This window comes from Aethalodelphis obliquidens, unplaced genomic scaffold (assembly GCF_003676395.1).
Source record: "Aethalodelphis obliquidens isolate GAN/ISIS:26980383/991018 unplaced genomic scaffold, ASM367639v1 scaffold13, whole genome shotgun sequence".
NCBI classification, from domain to species: domain Eukaryota; kingdom Metazoa; phylum Chordata; class Mammalia; order Artiodactyla; family Delphinidae; genus Aethalodelphis; species Aethalodelphis obliquidens.
In genome coordinates this window covers 37,396,966-37,416,292 of record NW_020837957.1, presented here as the reverse complement: position 1 = coordinate 37,416,292, position 19,327 = coordinate 37,396,966, and the positions used below count along the sequence as shown (strand labels likewise).

The 19,327-nt window shown below is 31.5% G+C and overlaps 1 protein-coding gene across 2 annotated transcripts in view; it reads left to right on the top strand.

Moving 5' to 3' along the window:
- COL11A1 (collagen type XI alpha 1 chain) overlaps positions 1-19,327 on the top strand; it is a 195,323-nt gene that overhangs the window by 139,306 nt on the left and 36,690 nt on the right. For both annotated transcript variants that reach the window (XM_027114503.1, XM_027114504.1), the window contains exons 42-49: positions 2,563-2,670; positions 6,765-6,872; positions 7,803-7,856; positions 8,966-9,019; positions 9,520-9,627; positions 14,069-14,122; positions 15,599-15,652; positions 16,893-16,946. In XM_027114503.1, coding sequence (XP_026970304.1) covers positions 2,563-2,670; positions 6,765-6,872; positions 7,803-7,856; positions 8,966-9,019; positions 9,520-9,627; positions 14,069-14,122; positions 15,599-15,652; positions 16,893-16,946 — 594 coding nt within the window. The remainder of the gene's footprint in view (positions 1-2,562; positions 2,671-6,764; positions 6,873-7,802; positions 7,857-8,965; positions 9,020-9,519; positions 9,628-14,068; positions 14,123-15,598; positions 15,653-16,892; positions 16,947-19,327) is intronic.

Genomic DNA, 19,327 nt, shown 5'->3' with positions numbered 1-19,327 from the left:
AGCTTGTTCTGGTAGAAGTGGTCTTAAATGGCTTCTATTTCCTCTACTTATTAAAATTTAGCATAATATGTGTGAATTATTGTGGTACAAACAACCAGGGAATTTTTTCTTCACCATTTATGAAGTACTCTGTATTGCAGGAAGAAACTTTGTGTGAATCAGGGGCACATGAGCTAGACACTGGGCCTTATGGCCACCTTTACCTGAAAAGTAAACAAGTCGTACAGGAATTAAATTATATTGCATTTGTAAAGTACTTAGCACAATAGTTGTTTAGTAAGCTCAATAGTTGGAAAATAATAAATTTTCTTAATATACACATCTGTTTTCTAGTGAATTTCCTCTTTTATCATTCTGGTCTCATAGCTGTCAAGTTCAACACAGTCTAAAATGATATCTTCCTCAGGTAGTCTTTGAAAAGTTGGGGTTTAAATTTAAAACAGGATCAAAGAGAAAGGTTTCATGACCTGACATATCAAAAATTGCATCTCTTTTTGTATCATCAATTACAAATAAAATATTTCAGCCCTTAAATTGGATGCTTAGTTTAGATTTGATAACACTAATGGGTAGTAATGCTTTTGTGAGATTTTACAAGTAAAATATTAAAATGAAAATGTAACATACCCACCTTGTATGCACACTGATCCTCAAGAAATCAAATTTTCAGATATTAGAGATTTATCTTTAGGGATGATAGTGTTTACCCGAATAAAACAGAATCACCCTAGTCACACTGTATATTGTTTTCTGCTTATACTTACACCAAAAAAGAGTGCTTTCATTACTGAACTTTTTCTTTCTCTCTTTTCTGTAATTCAGAATTCTTTGCATTCCTCTCAATTTCAGGGTCCTTGCTCTCCTTCTCCTCCTTTTAATCCTTGTCTTCCTTCTCTGTTCTCTCTCTCTCTTTCTCTCTCTCATTGTCCATCTTCCTCCCTCCCCTGCCCTCCTCCTCAGCCTCCAGGCTTCCTTTCTTTCTTTGCTGTCTCTGCTAAGTAGAGACAAATCTTTGCATGCCTTCCACTTTTAGGGCTGCACTTCTTGAATGCACTCAGAGGACTCTATTCCCATTTTTAATTTCTGCATTGGCCTCTGGAATCATTCATCCAAAGTCTGCCATCTGGTTAACAGTCACACCACTTGTGGTTGACTCTTTTGCATAAAATATTTTAATATTATTAAATTAAAAATAACATTTTGACAGAGGACAGATGTTTATTATTTAAAAAATACTAACTGAAGTTTTCCTTTGTAATCTCTTCTTCTTTAGTATTTGAATTATGATTGGTAAAAATTTATTTTCACACAACTCTTAAGCACTACATCAATACAAATTGTCATTATCATTGTTCTTGTGTTCATATTTAGTTAGTTCTCTAGCTAATAAGAATAGAAATTAGAACAAAGTCAATAATTCATATTTGTATAATAAAATGACTTCTAATTACATAGGGAGAGTAATATTAGAAGATAAATGTGACAGTACTATATTTTCCAGCTTTTATAAATCATTTCTTTGAGTTTTAAAATGATGATGTTATTATTTAGACTTCTTAATTAAGGAAATCTGCTAATAATCATATTTTCTAATATTTCACATTAGTTCAATCTTGAAAGAAAATGATAAATTAAAACTTAGCCACCCATTTAGGAATCTAATGCAAAGACAATATTCTTGTTATCTTTCAATAAATAAAATTGGAAATGGTAAATAGGTTATCTTTGACCTATACATGACTTAGTAAATCTACATTTGCATTTCTTTTATTCTTGGTTTAAATAATGTTTTCTTAAATTGTTGATAGAGATAATTAATATGAAGGCAGTATCCACACTTTTTAAAATTTTACATATTAGGTATTTTTTAAGCAAACTAATTGAAAATATATAGCCTCTATTTTGAAACTCAATTGGACATACCTAGTCAAATGTGAATTATCTAGTTAGTGTTCATAATAAAACCCAATGGTCCCTACAGAATCCTAAGATAAATTTAAGGACTTATTTTCAGGAAAAAGTCCAAGCTCTGGGATAGTGATTATTGAACTTTATTATGTAAAAAATTATATTTGTACCTCAAAGCAATGACAATTTCTGAACTCATTTTTAGGACTTTGAAATTGTGATTCAGCAAGTTTGAGGTGAAGTCCAGAAGTCACTTTGAAAAATGCTAGTCTAGACAGTGTATCATGCCAATCCAGAATAATACAGGGAGAAAATTGTATAGGAAGGTACTGTTGGATTTATGTCTTATAAAACATTGTGAACAATTGTGAACACTTAAATGAAAAGAGAAAACATCTGTAAAATATTAAAGATATATAATTTTGAAATATTTTTCTTCTTATCAGTATTTCTTAACTTTAGTATCTGTGCTTAATATTGGGGCTAGAACTTAATCTTTTAAATTGTGAGTACTGTTCCTGTCTGAGATCTTAAAATTGTCTAAAAGTGACTTTTATGTTATGTAAACTGTAAGATTTCATAACTAAATAAGTGATTCTTAAGTGTAAATTTTTCCATCATTAATAACAAAATACCTTTTTTCCACTGTGCTAGGGCTCACCAGGAGAACGTGGGTCAGCAGGAACAGCTGGCCCAATTGGTTTGCCAGGGCGACCAGGACCTCAGGGTCCTCCTGGTCCAGCTGGAGAGAAAGGTGCTCCTGTAAGTAATTTCAAGGAGGAATATATTATACTGTCATCCTGTACAAGTTATTACTTTTTATTCAAGGATATTAGCTCTTCATAGTCCACTGCATTCTTTCTGCATATGTGCCTGGCATATAAACACACTTATTTTTATATTTATAATACAGAAAATTTCAAATTCATTAAATGAGATGACATTTTTCCACATTTTATGAAACCCTAATATCTGTGGGGGAGTTGGATATTATTAATGTGAAAGGCTTCTGAGTTTGTTCCTTTTGAAAGATAAAACTGGACTTTTGATTAAAACCATACTTTGCTGCTTTATATTAGAAAAGTGTTCACTTTTCACTCCTCTTGTAGTACAACTTAATTTCCAATCACTTTCATGGTCTGTAAGTGAAACGCATAGAAAGAGGCTGCACTTCTCTTGTGATTTGAGTTTTGATCTACAGTGAAAGAGGTGGAAAACATCTGGTCAATTATTTTATCTTATATTTATTTAATAATTATGGATATATTCTGTTCATTAGGTTTAAGTTTCATCATCAAGATTTCTCCCCTAATTTTGTTCCTGCTTTTCACTTAATCATATTAATTTTCTAAAACAACTAAACAACTAAAGCATTCTCTCATCCTCCAAGGTTAAAACACAAACTTGTTCAGTAAATATATATAAAAATTGCTGATCATTGTATGCAAAAAATACTTTTGTGTATATGTAAGTTTTGACATATATTATCTAGTTTAAGCCTATAATCTTCAAAATACCTTTTAATCACTAAGGACCTAGTTTTAGCAAGTTGAGTGAGATTTAGCAAGTTGCTTTCATTGTCCATTGACATTACTGTTTGTGATCTTGTTTAAGTATTTCCAAATTAAAGTGACTGTTTTTCTGTAATCTACTACCTTTTAGACACATTTAGAATAGGACCATATCACCTGTGGTTAGAATCTTTTGGTGACCGAGAAAGCATTTTTAATTGCTGAGAAGTTTTTAAAGCAATGTATTTCCAGCTTAGTAAATTTGTTGAAAATTTAGACATTATTTTCTGAGATGTTAAAAGACAACTATAAAAAATTGTTCTTTGGCTCCTTCTTACAATTTCTATAATTTCCAACCAATCTCAGACCTAAAGATTTGTCCATAAAACTTTTATAGTGTACTGTGCACTGGGAGGGGATATAAAAGATATAGATTCAGGCCCTTTCATACAAGTTCATTCAAAAATTCAGGGCACCCGTATATTGGCACAACACAATGAAGAATGTATACAGAGAAAACAGATATGCATTGCTTTAGTATACCAATTGAGAATATACTTATTAGAGAAGCCAAGAATTCTCTGAAGATAATAAGTTGAAGGCTGGGTTTTAAATACCTTGACTTTATGAAGAAAAAGTAAAATATTGAAACAAAGACAAGAATATGGAAAAGTATTGAAAATGATAATAAATTACTTTGGTGATATAGAGGAGAACTTATTGACAGAAACCCTTTTCAGAGATAAGATTTGGCCCAGGTTTTGTTGGTGATTGGTGGTATTATGAGGAGGGAGGGAGAGGAGAATGTTCTGCCCACCCGTTCTCTCTGTTATTCCCACCACCAACAAAAACTCCAAGGTGTTCATTCCACTGTTCTTTTATTCAACAGTTATTGAGAGCAACTAAGTGCTGGACACAGTATTAGGTAGTACTTTTGAAGAAGTTATCTATCTAGGGATGGTAGCATCAAATGGTTATAGAAGTGTTGGGTGAAAATACCCATAGCCCTCCATGCAGACGTTTAGTAAAAATTGATGGAGACGTTGGCTAAGATGTTAAGCAAAGTCTTTTACCTCTTCCTAAACCCAAATATAAATCTTATATAGTGGTATAGATTCCACACAGACCAGGATCAGAAGAAATAAACAGCAGGTGATTCCTGGCTAGAGATTATGTGTACTGTAATGAAGGCAGTTAAGAATTAATCTGTCTTATTTACAGATACTCTCATATAAAAGGATTGATTTTTGGAGTTCAGTCTCTCAAGGAAATCCAAATTAAGGAGAAATATCTGAATCAGCTCATGTGTTCAAAATAGTGACATTCACTGTGAATAGCACAGCACATTTTATGAGTGGAGATAGTTTTGAGACATTGCAATATTTAATTTGAAGGAAATAAAAGGTCTCCAATGTGACATCAGAGGTATGTGTTAAATGATAATTATGGCATAGTTTTGAAAAATACAATAAGATTGTATGGAACCCAATAAAGTAATAAACTTGTTAACTTTGTTTTATAGACATTTTGTTATTTTTGTTGTCATTAAGCAATTAACTAACTAGCCTTAAATGGCTACTCTGGGCCATAGGCCAGCTAGGTACAATGGAATACAAAATCAGACAGCTTCTGCCCTCACACAATTTATTGTCTGATGGGGCTTTAGATAATAAACAAAGAATCACTAAGTACCTGTATAATTACAAACTCTGGCTAATGATGTAAGGAAATGTACTGGTGTATGTCAGCTTATAACAGAGGGACCTAAGCTGGAATCAGAGCCTTTCCTTGGGTAGGACATTGATGATGGAATGTAAAAGATGAGGAGGAATTAACTAAGTGGAGGGTCCTCCTAGGGGCATTCCAGGCTAAGTGAACAACATGTGCTCAGGCCAAGTGACGGGAAGGGTATGGCATCAAGTTGAACTAAAAAAGATCTACATGGGTTGAAATAAAGAGAGGAAGGGCAAGGGAGGCTAGAGGCTGTTCCATAGGTAGTAGGAGCCAGGTAATGGCAGACCACACTAGCAGCTTGGTCTTTACCTTAGGAATGGTAAACAAGTAAATTGACTATAAAGAATGTTGGTAAGATGATTGTCTCTCTGATTGCAGTACAGAGGATAGCTTGGAAGTAAGAATAGATGTGAGATAAGAAGGAAACATTTCAATAGTTGAGAGGAAGCCTACTAGTATTTCGGGGTAAGATGCTAATGGTGGAGATAAAGGGAAGTAAATATATTCAAGAGATAAAACTTAGTCATCGTAAAGGGACAGGAGGTGGTGAGGGACAGAGGGGTGGGGAGCAGGATAATGTAAATGCAGGAACTAATGACATGGATTCCCAGCTTGCGTAATGGGAGAAAAGATAGAACCACCAACTGCAATCAGGAATAATTTTGTACAGAACTGATGAAGTCTTGACTTTTAGGAAATCACTTATTTAAGCTCTGAAAGGATTTTTTGCTATCTTTATTATCAAGCCTATACTTTTTATTTTATTTTATTATTTTTTTATTTTATTTTTTTTGCGGTACGTGGGCCTCTCACTGTTGTGGCCTCTCCCATTGCGGAGCACAGACTCCAGATGCGCAGTCTCAGGGACCATGGCTCACAGGCCCAGCCACTCTGCGGCATGTGGGGATCCTCCCGGACCAGGGCACAAACCCGTGTCCCCTGCATCAGCAGGCGGACTCTCAACCACTGCGCCACCAGGGAAGCCCTCAAGCCTATACTTTTTAAACTACACAATATAGTTAAATTTTAAAAAGAGGAAAATAATGTCATTGTCAAAAAGTAAACAAAAATTTTTAAAAAGCTAACAGCCTTGTCATTTTGAATCAGTAAAAGCAGCAATGAAAGAAAATATCAAAATCTAGAAAAATTCATGAAACATTGTTAAAAAATAGAAAAAGTCTACACATAAAGCATATTATAAAGTTGGGTATACAAGCAGCACAGAAAAAGAGTAAAGGGTCAGTGAGTTTTCACAAACATCGAGCATCTGATTTATCAATATATAATGCTTGATTTGAAAATGTGTGATTGAAAGAAAAATTCCAAGTTGGGTCTTAATTGTTTTTGTGACCCATAACTTGAGATTCATAAATTGTTAACAGTGTTAGTATTCTTAGTCACGAAAGAATGTAGAGATCTTTTGTGTTATCATTTGCTACTAGGAAATAGCAATATATTGGGAAAATATACTTTGGGGGAAAATCAAAGCAATTTCCTTGTCAAATATGGAAGCCAGAGTATGACTGTTGTAGCTGTACTTAAAAATTGTAACAATAGCTAATTTATAGGTTTCTTACGGCAAAGTAATGACCTGCTGGATTTTCAATGCAGGGAGAAAAAGGTCCCCAAGGCCCCGCAGGGAGAGATGGAGTACAAGGCCCTGTGGGTCTCCCAGGGCCTGCTGGGCCTGCTGGCTCCCCAGGAGAGGATGGAGACAAGGTGAGTGCTCTTTATTCATATTAGTGCATCCTGTGAAAAATAAATTTTTCCTTAAGAATCCTGGATATAATCTCTTTTAAGATTAGATGTCAAATCTAAAGATATCTTTTCCAAAGTTTCAATACAGCTTCCTTGTGCTCAAAAGTTTTATTTTAGAGGTTGAGAATTATTGTTTTCCCAGGAAATAGTATGTAGGATATAAACAAGACAAGAGCAATGGTAGTGAGAAAAAATAACAGATGCCAAAGTTGCTTATCTATTTTTAAATATATGTTTCTGAAATAAATGTGAAATTAATTTAATTAATTACTTGTATACATTTAGCTGTGGTGTCTTGGATATTGCAGAATTAAAATTTAAGAATGAGCTGCATACATATTTGATAATCCTATACTTCCCTATTTTTTACTAACTTATAAGTAAAGATTCTAAGCTCTTAATTTTGAATGTATAGCTATGCTGTGTTTGAACTGAATATATTTTCTAATATTATTGTGAAATTATATAACAAAATTTGTTAACCAGTGCTCTGATAATGTGCAACATTTTAGCAGTTGGAAAACTAGGAGAAAAAATAACTGATTTTTGATTAATGTGTAATTATATTTTTATATAAATTAATGTATTTTCATTATTAGTTTATACTGGTAATATTTCAGACAAAATTGATTTTGTGAATTAAAAATCCAGCTGCAGTATTCCTCAAAGTCCAGTTCACTTTTGTTTGTCTATATACTAATCAATATTAGAAATCAATATTAGTCAATACTAGAAAGTGAGAAGCAGGCTTTTCCAATTTAAACTGTGACATTAAATGTTAGCACATAATTACATTAAAGTAAAATATAATCATACAATGATAGTGATGACAATGCAATGGCAGGTATGGCATATTAGAGATAAACTTTAACTCAAATCTTTCAAATACAGGGTGAAATCGGTGAACCAGGACAAAAAGGCAGCAAGGGTGACAAAGGAGAAAATGTAAGTTTCCTATTTCTTATTGAGGGGGCATTATTCATTTAACTCCTTTTGGTGTTAACCATGGATATTTTTTCATATTACTATTCCCTTACCTCTCCGAAGATTATAATATTACTACTATATTACCTCTGTGGGAACTATTCAGTTTGAGATTCAGTCAATTTTAATAAAACCTCTTTTCAAATTATGTGTTAAGAAATGCAATAATTCCAACCCTAAAAGCCACAGAATGAGACTAAATCATCAGCAATTTTACCCTCCATTGTTTTTGCACCATTAGTTTGAATACCGTATGGTTTAAAGACAAATAATATCTTAAAGTTGTTATGAAAAGGATTTTTGACCTAGTGGAAACCTGACAGGGACTCAGGTACCCCAGTGGTCCCTGAACCACACATACCTCCAGAACCTATGCTTTAAGCACTCTTCCCACTGTGTGGCAGTTTTAAGAAAAAGAGCAATCCAATCCAATGACTCTTTAATGTTTGGATCTTTTATAGTGCCTGATCAGTTATTTATGTTGGAAAAAAGGACAGTTAAGAAGTAATATTTATGTATGTAAGACTCATAAAGCCATTGAAATCTACTGCTCAAAATAAGGAGTTCCAGTATACTTAATATATAATACTGAGTTTGCATGTGTTTACATATAAAGAAAATTCTGAGGTTTCATATATCATTACTTTCTGTCATATAGAATTCCCCACATCCTATTTTTCATTTAGAAGATAGCATATGGATGCTTTTTTCATGTGCTCTTTCTGACACATACATATCTCATTAAAGAAATCTGGTATTTTGAAATTTTTCAAGTGTGAAACTTCAACATGATTTATATTAGCATAGAAATCCATTTTTAAATATCCACAACATTATAGTTGAGAATGCTTTCAATAACTGCCAATTTAAAATTGATTGCAAGTAGGCAAGTCTGAGTCTCAAGGAGTAAAATAAATAATGGTTGACTGTACTGAATGCCAAAACATTTTTTTTTCCCCCAAGAAATGTAGAGATGATTAATAGATTTTGATCAACCAAATGCTCTGCACTACATAGCTCAGGCTCCTCTGGTTTCAGTTTCAAAATTACAGATTTTTATCTCACCGCAGGGTCCTCCTGGTCCCCCAGGTCTTCAAGGTCCAGTTGGTGCCCCTGGAATTGCTGTAAGTATTCCCCTTTGTTCAGCAAATCTAAAGCCTTACCGTTCTCTGATCAGATTTATGAACTGTCACATAACCAGTCTATTTCATGTAGTAATAAGTTTGTATGCTTAACATTAAATCAAGTTTAAATTATCTAATATAGCTAACCAAGCTGATCTTTATAAACAAAAAACACTGTGACTTCATTTGAAGATAGATAATAAACAGTTGAGAAGTACTTCATAGACAGTTTCGAACATTATTTTCCCTTTTTAAATAGCTTTTACTTCACTTGATATACGTGAGAAAATCAAAATCAGTCATATTTTAGAATCAAATAATGTAAGCAAAACTAACAATGGTATATTTGCAGTGGATAATGGAAATGTAACTTACTTTGTACTTGGTAACTTATAAATAAACTGCCTTTGATTAAATTAGAAATGGCTACATTTTTATGATGACTTGTAGCAGAATCATGATTCTTCCAGTTTGTGATCATTTTTATTGGTCTTTTCTAGGGAGGTGATGGTGAGCCAGGTCCCAGAGGTCAGCAGGGGATGTTTGGACAAAAAGGTGATGAAGGTGCCAGAGGTTTCCCAGGACCTCCGGGTCCCATAGGTCTTCAGGTAAGATGTTCTCTGAGTTGCACAACCTTGTCATTCCCACTTACTTTTCACACCAGGTTTTCCGGAAGTTGTAAAACAAAACAGCTTTCCTTCTTTCTATCTGGGAACTAGGATACAAAGTTTAAGTATAATGACTGTTTTACTTAAATGTGTATCTGAACTTTAACTGCTTTTAATCAATTATTATTAATTTTTCTGAAGCTACATCAGCCCTGGTTTCTGTTTCTGGAGTTTATTTAGCCCCACCATAGGTATAACACCCCTTTTCTTCATCCTCATTGTATTTGGAAAATGAATGACAACCTTCTTTAAGTGTGACAGTTAGAAGCAAGATGTTAGAAGCATTCTTTCACACATCTCACAGCAAGAAAATTAGTACTCCAGATGGCTAGCAAAAATTAAAAGCCTTTTGATAAATAGCAAACTGTCAATCGCAACTATTAACAGAAACTAACAATAAGAAATGTTAAACAATAATAGGTAAAATAAACAAATTAACAGTAAATTGGTCATTTAAAATAACTTCTTAAATTTACAATTATAATTTGTATTTTATGAAACACTTTCAGGGGAGGAAATATTAAATTGTAAAACATTGTAGGCTAAAACATTTTCATTCAAATATGGCTTACAACTGGGTTCTTAGGCAAAACATTGCATAGTAGACATCTGTTCTGAGTTGTTTTTCCACTCTTCCATGTGAGGTTAACTACTTCCTACAAACTTTGGAAACATCTGACTTTCTTCTCCCACTTGCTTATTCAATACCTACCTAGTGATCCTCTAAAAGATTAAAAAATTTTGTTTTAAATGCTATTTGGGTGCCATGTGAATATTAGTTATGCCACATTAGCAATATTAGAAATGATTAAATTAAATCATCTAGTTCATTGTACTCAAAATTTTGTGAAGTTGTGGAAAAGTAAGTAAAAGTTGAATTTGTATAAATTTAATTTTTATCTCTATTTTCATAAGTAAAGCCATAGAATATTAGTTTTTCATATTAACTAGCTTATATATATATAATTGTACAAATTATATTGTAAAAATATAATTATATTATCATAACAATTATTGTTATAACACTCAATGGATGTCTACCAGTGAACATGATGTTATAATTTTCTACTTTTTTTAATGCCAAAATAATTATTTTTCAACTTGGAAAATGTAAAAACTTCATTTCATATTTGTGTTTAGCCCTTTTATACTTGTTAGACAATAATAAATAAGCAATCCTGAGTAGTATATATCAGTATGTATGAGAAGTACACATATTTGAAAACAACAAGGCATTAAAAATTAGATTGCCAGTGGATATATTACCACTCATTTTCTGCTTTTTCAGTTAACTGATTATTCTGAATCCAAAAGTTTGTAATTTAGAAATTTAGTTATCATGATTAAAAAAGGTGCCTTGTAGCTTATATTTACAACATATTAACATAAAACATAAAAAAGTCTTCATTTCCACAGAGTAAGAAATGTCCTCTTTGATGAGGATGACTCAAGAAATCAGTTCCCTGAAAAATTGATTATATTTTTCCCACAGCTACCTCTTTAAATCAGGAATCTGAAAAGATGCTAATGTAATTAACATGTTCACAATCACATCTGCATACTTTAATTGAGTCTTCATGGCAGAATAGATATTAGCAATTATAATAGACAGAAATAATAATAATCTAATATTCTGTTTAAACGACTTGATTTTTCATTTCTATGTTTACTATTTGTCTGCATATGAAGGAGACATATAGAATGAGAGTTCTTGGCCTGAATTCATTTTTTTATTTCATCACTTATGTAGTAAATGATTTTAAATTGACAGACATTAAAACAGAGTCTCTCCATGCATAAATTACTCCCTAGGAAAGAGGTAGGACATGTGAAAACTGATTAAAACTGGAGTGCAATTTTGCACATTTAGTTCCTGCAACAAGAGAATTTGACTCATTATGTTTCTATTAATTTTAATAAGAAGAACATTCTGTCTTAACTCGAACTATAATCAAACTTCATAAAAAATAAATATTTAAATATTTTTCTATTGGAAGGTTTCTATTGAACTAATATTAGGAATAATCATGTGTAAATAAAAGATGGAAATGCAGACTGGGCTTATTATAGAAGTAAAAGACAACTATGAGCAAATATTTTATACCATTCAATTTGGGGATCCCAAATTAGATGCGCTCTGTACTAAAAGTGGTGGAAACCTGTACAGAAGATAAGGAATGTGATTGTTAATTTATACAGTGTTTATAAGAACTTAATTATGTTTAAGCTGTAATGCTTACTACTTAAGGAAATGGACTTAAACTGAAATGTTTATTTCATCTGTGTTAAAAATCTACTTGTCTGTTAAGAATTTGAGTTCATGTGCTCCATCAATGAATTAGAATCTCTTAGGTTGTAGATCTGGGAATCTAAAATTTTAGGGATCTCTTTCAAATAATTTTTAAGCAGGCTAAAATCAGAAACACTACCTGGCTCTTTCCTCCCAGGAAACTTACTAGGAACTTCTCTAGTAATTCTAGAAGCTAGCATCAGATGATGATAACTGTTTGGGAAGTACATATGATAGGCTATTTTCCTAGACATCTGAATGATATATGAGAAAAAATAAATGACATTCTGGTATATGTTGTTCATTATAAATCAGTTATTAATATTTCCTCTAAAAATGAATATATGGAACATTAAAAAATGTTTACAAATATACTCGGTAAAGTACTCTCTCTCCAAACTGAGAGTCATATGGAATTAGTAGGTCACAAAAACAATTTAGTGGGTTATTACCAGCATTAAAAAATGAAATATAACAGGATAAGGTAAAATAGAATAAAAATATCAAAGATCATCATCTATCCATTCAAGGTAAGTATTACTTTTTGAAACCTATGTTTCAACTATTTTACATGTGCATGTTTACTAGGTAATAAGTATATTTATTAGTGTGGGTTTTGGTCAAATACTTTGTAGCCACTGTGTGTAGGACCAAGTCAATAACTTTACTAAGATATCAGTAGAAATGTAGAGCTTATGTAGCGTGTGTTTTTTATTTCTTAAATAGATTATATCTGAAATACTATTGTAAAAATGTTTAAATATGTATAAAATGTATGATTTATATACATAATGATAAACCCAAAAACATTTTAAAAATTAAAACAATCCATAATTCTACCATATTAAAACCTATTACCACTTTTACTATTTCTGTCCAATAGTCATCATACATATTTTAATACATATTTCACAGTTAAATTTATAGTATACATTCATTTATATTTGTATTTAATACTTATCATAAACATTATTCATATTTAGAATATTAGTATCATAATTATAGTCTTATAATATTCCATTAGTTTATACAACCAAATTTATTTAACTATGTTTTCTTATGATTAAACATCTGGAATAATTGAGAATTTTAACTATCATAGCTTGTGTTACAAGAAACATCTTATTGCATGTAGCATTTCCTGTTGATTTATTTTCTTAGAATTCATTCATTCATCATAAATTCAACATTTTATTAAAATCTCAGTTTTTCCCTGGCCTTCTGCTTATTGTTAGAGATAAAAAATTGACACCTGAAAGAGCACTGCCCAGTGAGGATAAGTATGTAAACAACTGGTATAATTAATTGTGTTTTTAAGTGTACATTCAAATATGTACAAAGTATCATTGTGATATGAAAGAGGAAATATAAACAGCTCTGCATGGGGGAACTAGTTAGGAAGAGCAAGAGGAAGTAAAATAATTTTTCCATAAAGACGGGGCCCGGTGAAATTTGTGTGCAGCTGCTCTGAGTTTATTCAGTAGCACAAAACCTCTCCTAAAGCATTTACACTGCAAATGAATGTAAAGGAAATGGATTGAGAGAATAAGGGAAGTGTAATATATCAGGTCTCATGGCCTATGAGTTTTTAAGATTCAGAAGTGGAATTAACAGATTAAAAGTTCAGAAGATATTTGTAACCCTGGATATATACTGGATGGAATATTTATTTTTGAAAGAGTTTTGACTATACCTAGCTATAAAATCCTCCCTTGGATAAGGTGTTCTAAAATAATTTGGGACAAGATTTTTCCAAAAGTTTTACAATGGTAGTTCCATATACTACTCATAAAAGATGGAGAAAATGATTTAGTATTCATAAATTCCCAGACCAAATAATGTGCTTAGTTCATGTAACTGAAATCAAACAGTATATGAGACAAAGCATAAATTTTATTAGTGAATGTAGATATAAGATTCCATCCTATATAGTCAATATTTGCATTGTAAGTATTTTGACAAATGTTCGACTCAATTTCCATGTTCTTATTTAACTTATATTTGATTTTTAATTCTGTATTAGAAATTAGCCAAATATATATTTTTTAAATACATGAATGACTTTTATTATTTTCTACTATATTTTCTTAGGGTCTGCCAGGCCCACCTGGTGAAAAAGGTGAAAATGGGGATGTTGGTCCCATGGTAAGTTTCTATGTTTTAGAATTGATGTATGCTGTGAATCTCTACATTACTAACATCTTTCTTAAGGTTTATTAGTATGAACAAAGTAGCCCTAAAGGCTATGATTTTTCAGATTGATGCCTCCCTGATTCTCACCCAAACTTGCATCTGCCGCTATTGAATCTCCCGCCACAGTCTTGACTAATTCTCTATCTTTTCTCTTTCTCACTTTGGAGTAGTGTTTTATACATATATGGTATTCTTAGGTTGATGTATTGTTATATATTTTTTATTTCTATGTGTATTTATTGTTGAAGTGTATATAAACTGCCACACTTCAGTTACTTATTAGTCTTTAGCTCTGGACTTTGATGTGAAACAGGTAAATAATAGATAATAGTTACCCAGGATTTAGATAATTAGCAAATGTTAACAGTATTAAAAATTAATTGTACTTTGAAACAAATTCTTAATTTAATAAGGAATTCTGTCTTAATCAGAATGCTATAACATAAAAATTTGCATTTATTGATTCTGGATTTCTCCTCTAAGTTTAAGTCTAATAATTCAACTAAAAACTTGAAATACATATATTTGCTGATTAAGGACTATCTTGGTTAAGGAAACAATTAGCCAAGGTCATTGAAATCTATGAAATGTAATGAATACATTACCTAATTGTTCTTTCCCTTCAATAAACATTGCCCCCAATTTTTGCTTCCTTCAGAATACATATTTTTATATTTTTATATTTGCATATTAGATTTCATTTTCTTCAAATAAGAAATTATTCTTATTACAATAAACTTAAAAACTGAGAACATAAATATTGCTGATTCAAATAACTAATTAATACCTCAAACAGCATCATTACATAGCAAACTCCTCTCTAAATATGCTTGCTATGGTTCCCTGAATCATTAATACATTCTTGAAGTAAGGGGTTCTGGTCACCAGTATTTTATAAAAAGTGCCCCAAGGTAATCTTAAAGCACAACCAAGAGAGAGACCCTTTGTTTGAGGAAGACAACTAAATAGTTAATCTTATTCCAATTCTAGCATATGTAACATGAGAGCTGACATAAAAAACAAAACAAAAATATACAAATAAAAATATAGAATTAATGAATTCTAAATCTACTCAAGCACCATTTCCGCTTCAAAGTTTATGTTCCTTTTATACTCTAGCATTCTAGCATATTCTAGCCTAAAATATTTCTAGCTGTATGACTTCATTGTACCAGATAGTAACAATAGACTTTTCTAATTTTTAATTAAATTGTTCTTCCTGCAGTTCTAATTTCCCCATAGCTATCTGTAAATAATCATTTGCTAACATGATGTTGTATCCATCACAAATGACTTATAACACTGATATGCTTCACTGACTATGATTTTGCAGGCTGAAACTTCTTTTAGTTTTCTTAATCACAAAATGAAATATCAGAAATGTATTTGAGTTTAGACTTCATAGACCTTAATATTCATCTCTTACAGGGTCCACCTGGTCCTCCAGGCCCCAGAGGTCCTCAAGGTCCCAATGGAGCTGATGTAAGACTGTGAAATATGTTAATTATTTTGAAGTTATATAGATATTATTTAATAGCAGGTAGTGTCAAGACATAATGGAGACAATTACACTCCTGTTAAATGTTTAAGAGAACAAGAGCTCAAGGATCATTTACTCACTCCATTTTATTTTACAGGAAAAGAAAAGCTTTGTAGAGAGCTAGTCCTCACAAATATAATATAGGTACAAAACTTACAGTCAATATATATTAATATTTATTGGTGAATTAGAAATACTAGCTCTAAGAACTGCATTGTTCAGTTCAACATACTGTCTTGCACATAATAACTGTACAATGTTGCTGAATTGTTTCCAATTTAACCTTTATCTTTTACAATTGCTTGAGGAGATGGTTGTAATTGGCTTGATTGTACTAGCCTAGGTCTGTACTCCAAACAGCCTTTATTTATGCATCTACTATCTAAAAGTTTTATATTTTCCTTCTATAAAATATGTTAGAGTAATATGTGCATGATAATATGTGCACCTCTTACCATGTAAAAAATGTTTCCTGTCAACTGTATAAAGCTTTCCTCCCCCAAGCTTAATTGTTGACTGACTGTTCCAATATTACAGGAATGTAATGCCATATTTATCTTACTGTTACCATTAACAAATTTATAGGCTTTGATGTTCTGTTTCCATTTGACTTTCCCTTTTCACAAAGAACAAGTCATTTATTCTTGTCTTTATTGCTCTTCTGTTATTCCTGCTTTTAATTTTGTCAGACCAGAACTGGGTAAAATAGATTAGGCACAGATGTACTAAAAATGCTTTTAGGTTTTAATTCCCCCTATGTAATTTAAAGTTTAAGAGATGGTTTATATTGTTTTTTGCATGGATTACATAATTCTTAACCAGAATCATATCTTGATCCACTAAAAAAATCTACAAAATCATCCTCTAAATCTGATCTCTTCAATAGGCAGACAGATTGAAATTATGTTTCAAGTATCAACTAACATGACTAGAGTTGGAAAGTCTCCTACCTTATCTTCAAAATTCTGGTGAATTTGAAAATCAATTTAGTATAATTAAATTATTTACTATCCAGTAAATTTGACAACTCAATAAAGTTCATCATTTTGTCTCATCTTTCAAATGACTTGGAATATTCTTGCATAATATTTCTCTCCCTCTGAGAATAACTGGACTTATATTTGTAATTTTATATTTTATTTTAAGAGCAAGTGTAACTGTATTCCTTTTCCTACACTACAGGGACCACAAGGACCCCCGGGATCCATTGGCTCAGTTGGTGGTGTTGGAGAAAAGGTGAGGAATGCAGTGATATAGACAGTTTGAAACAGCGAGAATTGAGGAATTTGACAATATTAGCTAGTATTATAAGTGCTTTTAATAGTTCTGTCTTTCTAAGTATTTTACACATAGTTATATGAACTACAGCTCATCTGCTCTAATAGTTAAATAATTAAAGAAAAAGTGATTTAGAGATATCACATTTTTGATTGACAGGTATTGTGCTGAGCAGTGGATTATTTCCTTTAATCAACACAGCCCCTCCATGATGATGGCATCACTATTATTACCCACATTTTTAGGCTGAGTGAGCTGAATCGTAGAGAATTTCAGTAATTTCATTAAGGTTTTGTTATTAGAAAGGGATTAAATCAGGATCCACTCTAACCCATCTAAGTTTGACTAGACTGTGGCTCTAGTACCCTTCATTACTGAAAATAGAAGAGATTGGTAACTGACTTAAAAGCAAAAAATATGTAACTGACTTAAATGCGAGAAAAGAATCCTTCATATTATAAAAGAATTAATCATTCAGTTCATCATATTTGGAGTTATATTTTCATTACTAATACTATGACCTGTCTTTGGCACTTTTCAAAATAGTTGGCATGTGCCATAATATCTGGGCTCAGAATAGCTTATTTTTTTCATGAACATGATTTTATTTAAAATATCTGCTCTTCCTTTTCATGAAAATGTCAAAATCATCCTCTGATTTGTTATTTATGCATTCATTCTCATTTCTTAAAATAATTTTCAAGAAAATTAACATTGTTATTTGCTTTATTTAAAAAATAATTTACCAATTTTGAGGGATGAAAATTAAATTTCATATGATAAAATATTATGCAGGGAAAAAAACTTAGAAATTTCCTGAGTTTGCTTCAGTTTTGTTAATAAATATCAAAAGTATAGACTTATCCTAATCATAAAAATGATTCTGTTGTTTAGTCTCAAAAATTTTGACATAGCATATCTCATACTCATTCATTTATCTTAATCAAAGTATTTGGCCCTCAGAAAAAGAAAGGTAGTAGGTTGAGAACCTAATACTTTGGTGTTTATTTCTTCTCAACACCCACATTCTAGCATTTTGATTATAATTAATTTTATATGATTAACTATTATATAGTTTCTTAATTACTAAATTAGAAATATTTGAAAGTTATTATCTAATTCTTACTGCATAAACGGTCTAGTTTTTTTGATTGATCAACTCTTGGTTTATATTCTTAAATTTAAAGTTTCGTGTTGAAAAATGCAGATAAGTTGAGAGTGTAACTGAAAGAATCTCTTTTTTTGTTGAATTCAGTTGTCATAGAAAGAATAGCAGAAGAGAGGACTGGTGTCTAATGGTATCATAACAGTAGACTGATGAAGATGGCCCACACCTTTCCTCTTTCTTCCCTTTGCATCATCCTCTTTCGGCTCTAATACTGACCAGATAGTTGTGAGAACTAGCCTCTAATTTTAGTTTTTTGCCTATATAGCAAATTCTAAAACCATTTAATAGTCTTTTCAGCCTATTTTACTTGTTTCCTAAAGTGTTTGTGTGCAGTGGGAAAAGCTTTAAGTGCTTTAGTTGCTTCTTTTATGGTTTTATCCTCTGTGCTACCCTTGAAGATAAACATGGATGCCAGATGTTTGGATTTTTGGATAACTTATTTTCCATACTGTTTCCATTTGTTTAAAGCCTATCTGGTAATACTTGGCCAATTTTGAATCTTCACGGAATGATTCAGTCAATGAGGATAGCGTTCAACTTCTTACAATTAAAACATACCTGAATCTAAATTTGTTATACTAAAAAAACAGAGTTTTATTTTTTCTCTGTTTAAAACAGTTTCTATGTGACAGCAGGATAGAAATGAAACCCTAATGTTATTTATTTCTTCATAACCTAGGGTAATATACTATTATGTGGATTACAGATATTTGACATCAACTCTGATTTGGTTTGAATTCTTCCCCGTTTCTATTTTGGAAAATTTATTCCCAGTCACTTATTCAATGAAAAAAAGAAAAGAGAAACAAAGATACTTTAGTCATGCTGCACTTTGCTTAAATAAGTTTAACTTGTTTTCCATGTAATATATATTTTCTATTGATAGATTTTGTACTTTAGTGTTTTCTTCAAAACAAGGAGACAGAACAGGATATTACCTTAAGAATGAATACATCTGTTATGACTTTAGGCATGCAGAGTAATTTGCTGTCTCTTCTGAAGGGGGCTTTAATCTTAACATGGGATAAAATAGTTACATGATAAGTAATAATAAATGTATAAACTAGCACCTCCTTTATATGCCAATACTCTTAATAGAATTTATATTATTGTATTTAAATCAATTATTATTACTTAGAATAAACATGGTATAGCCTCATTGATACTAGAG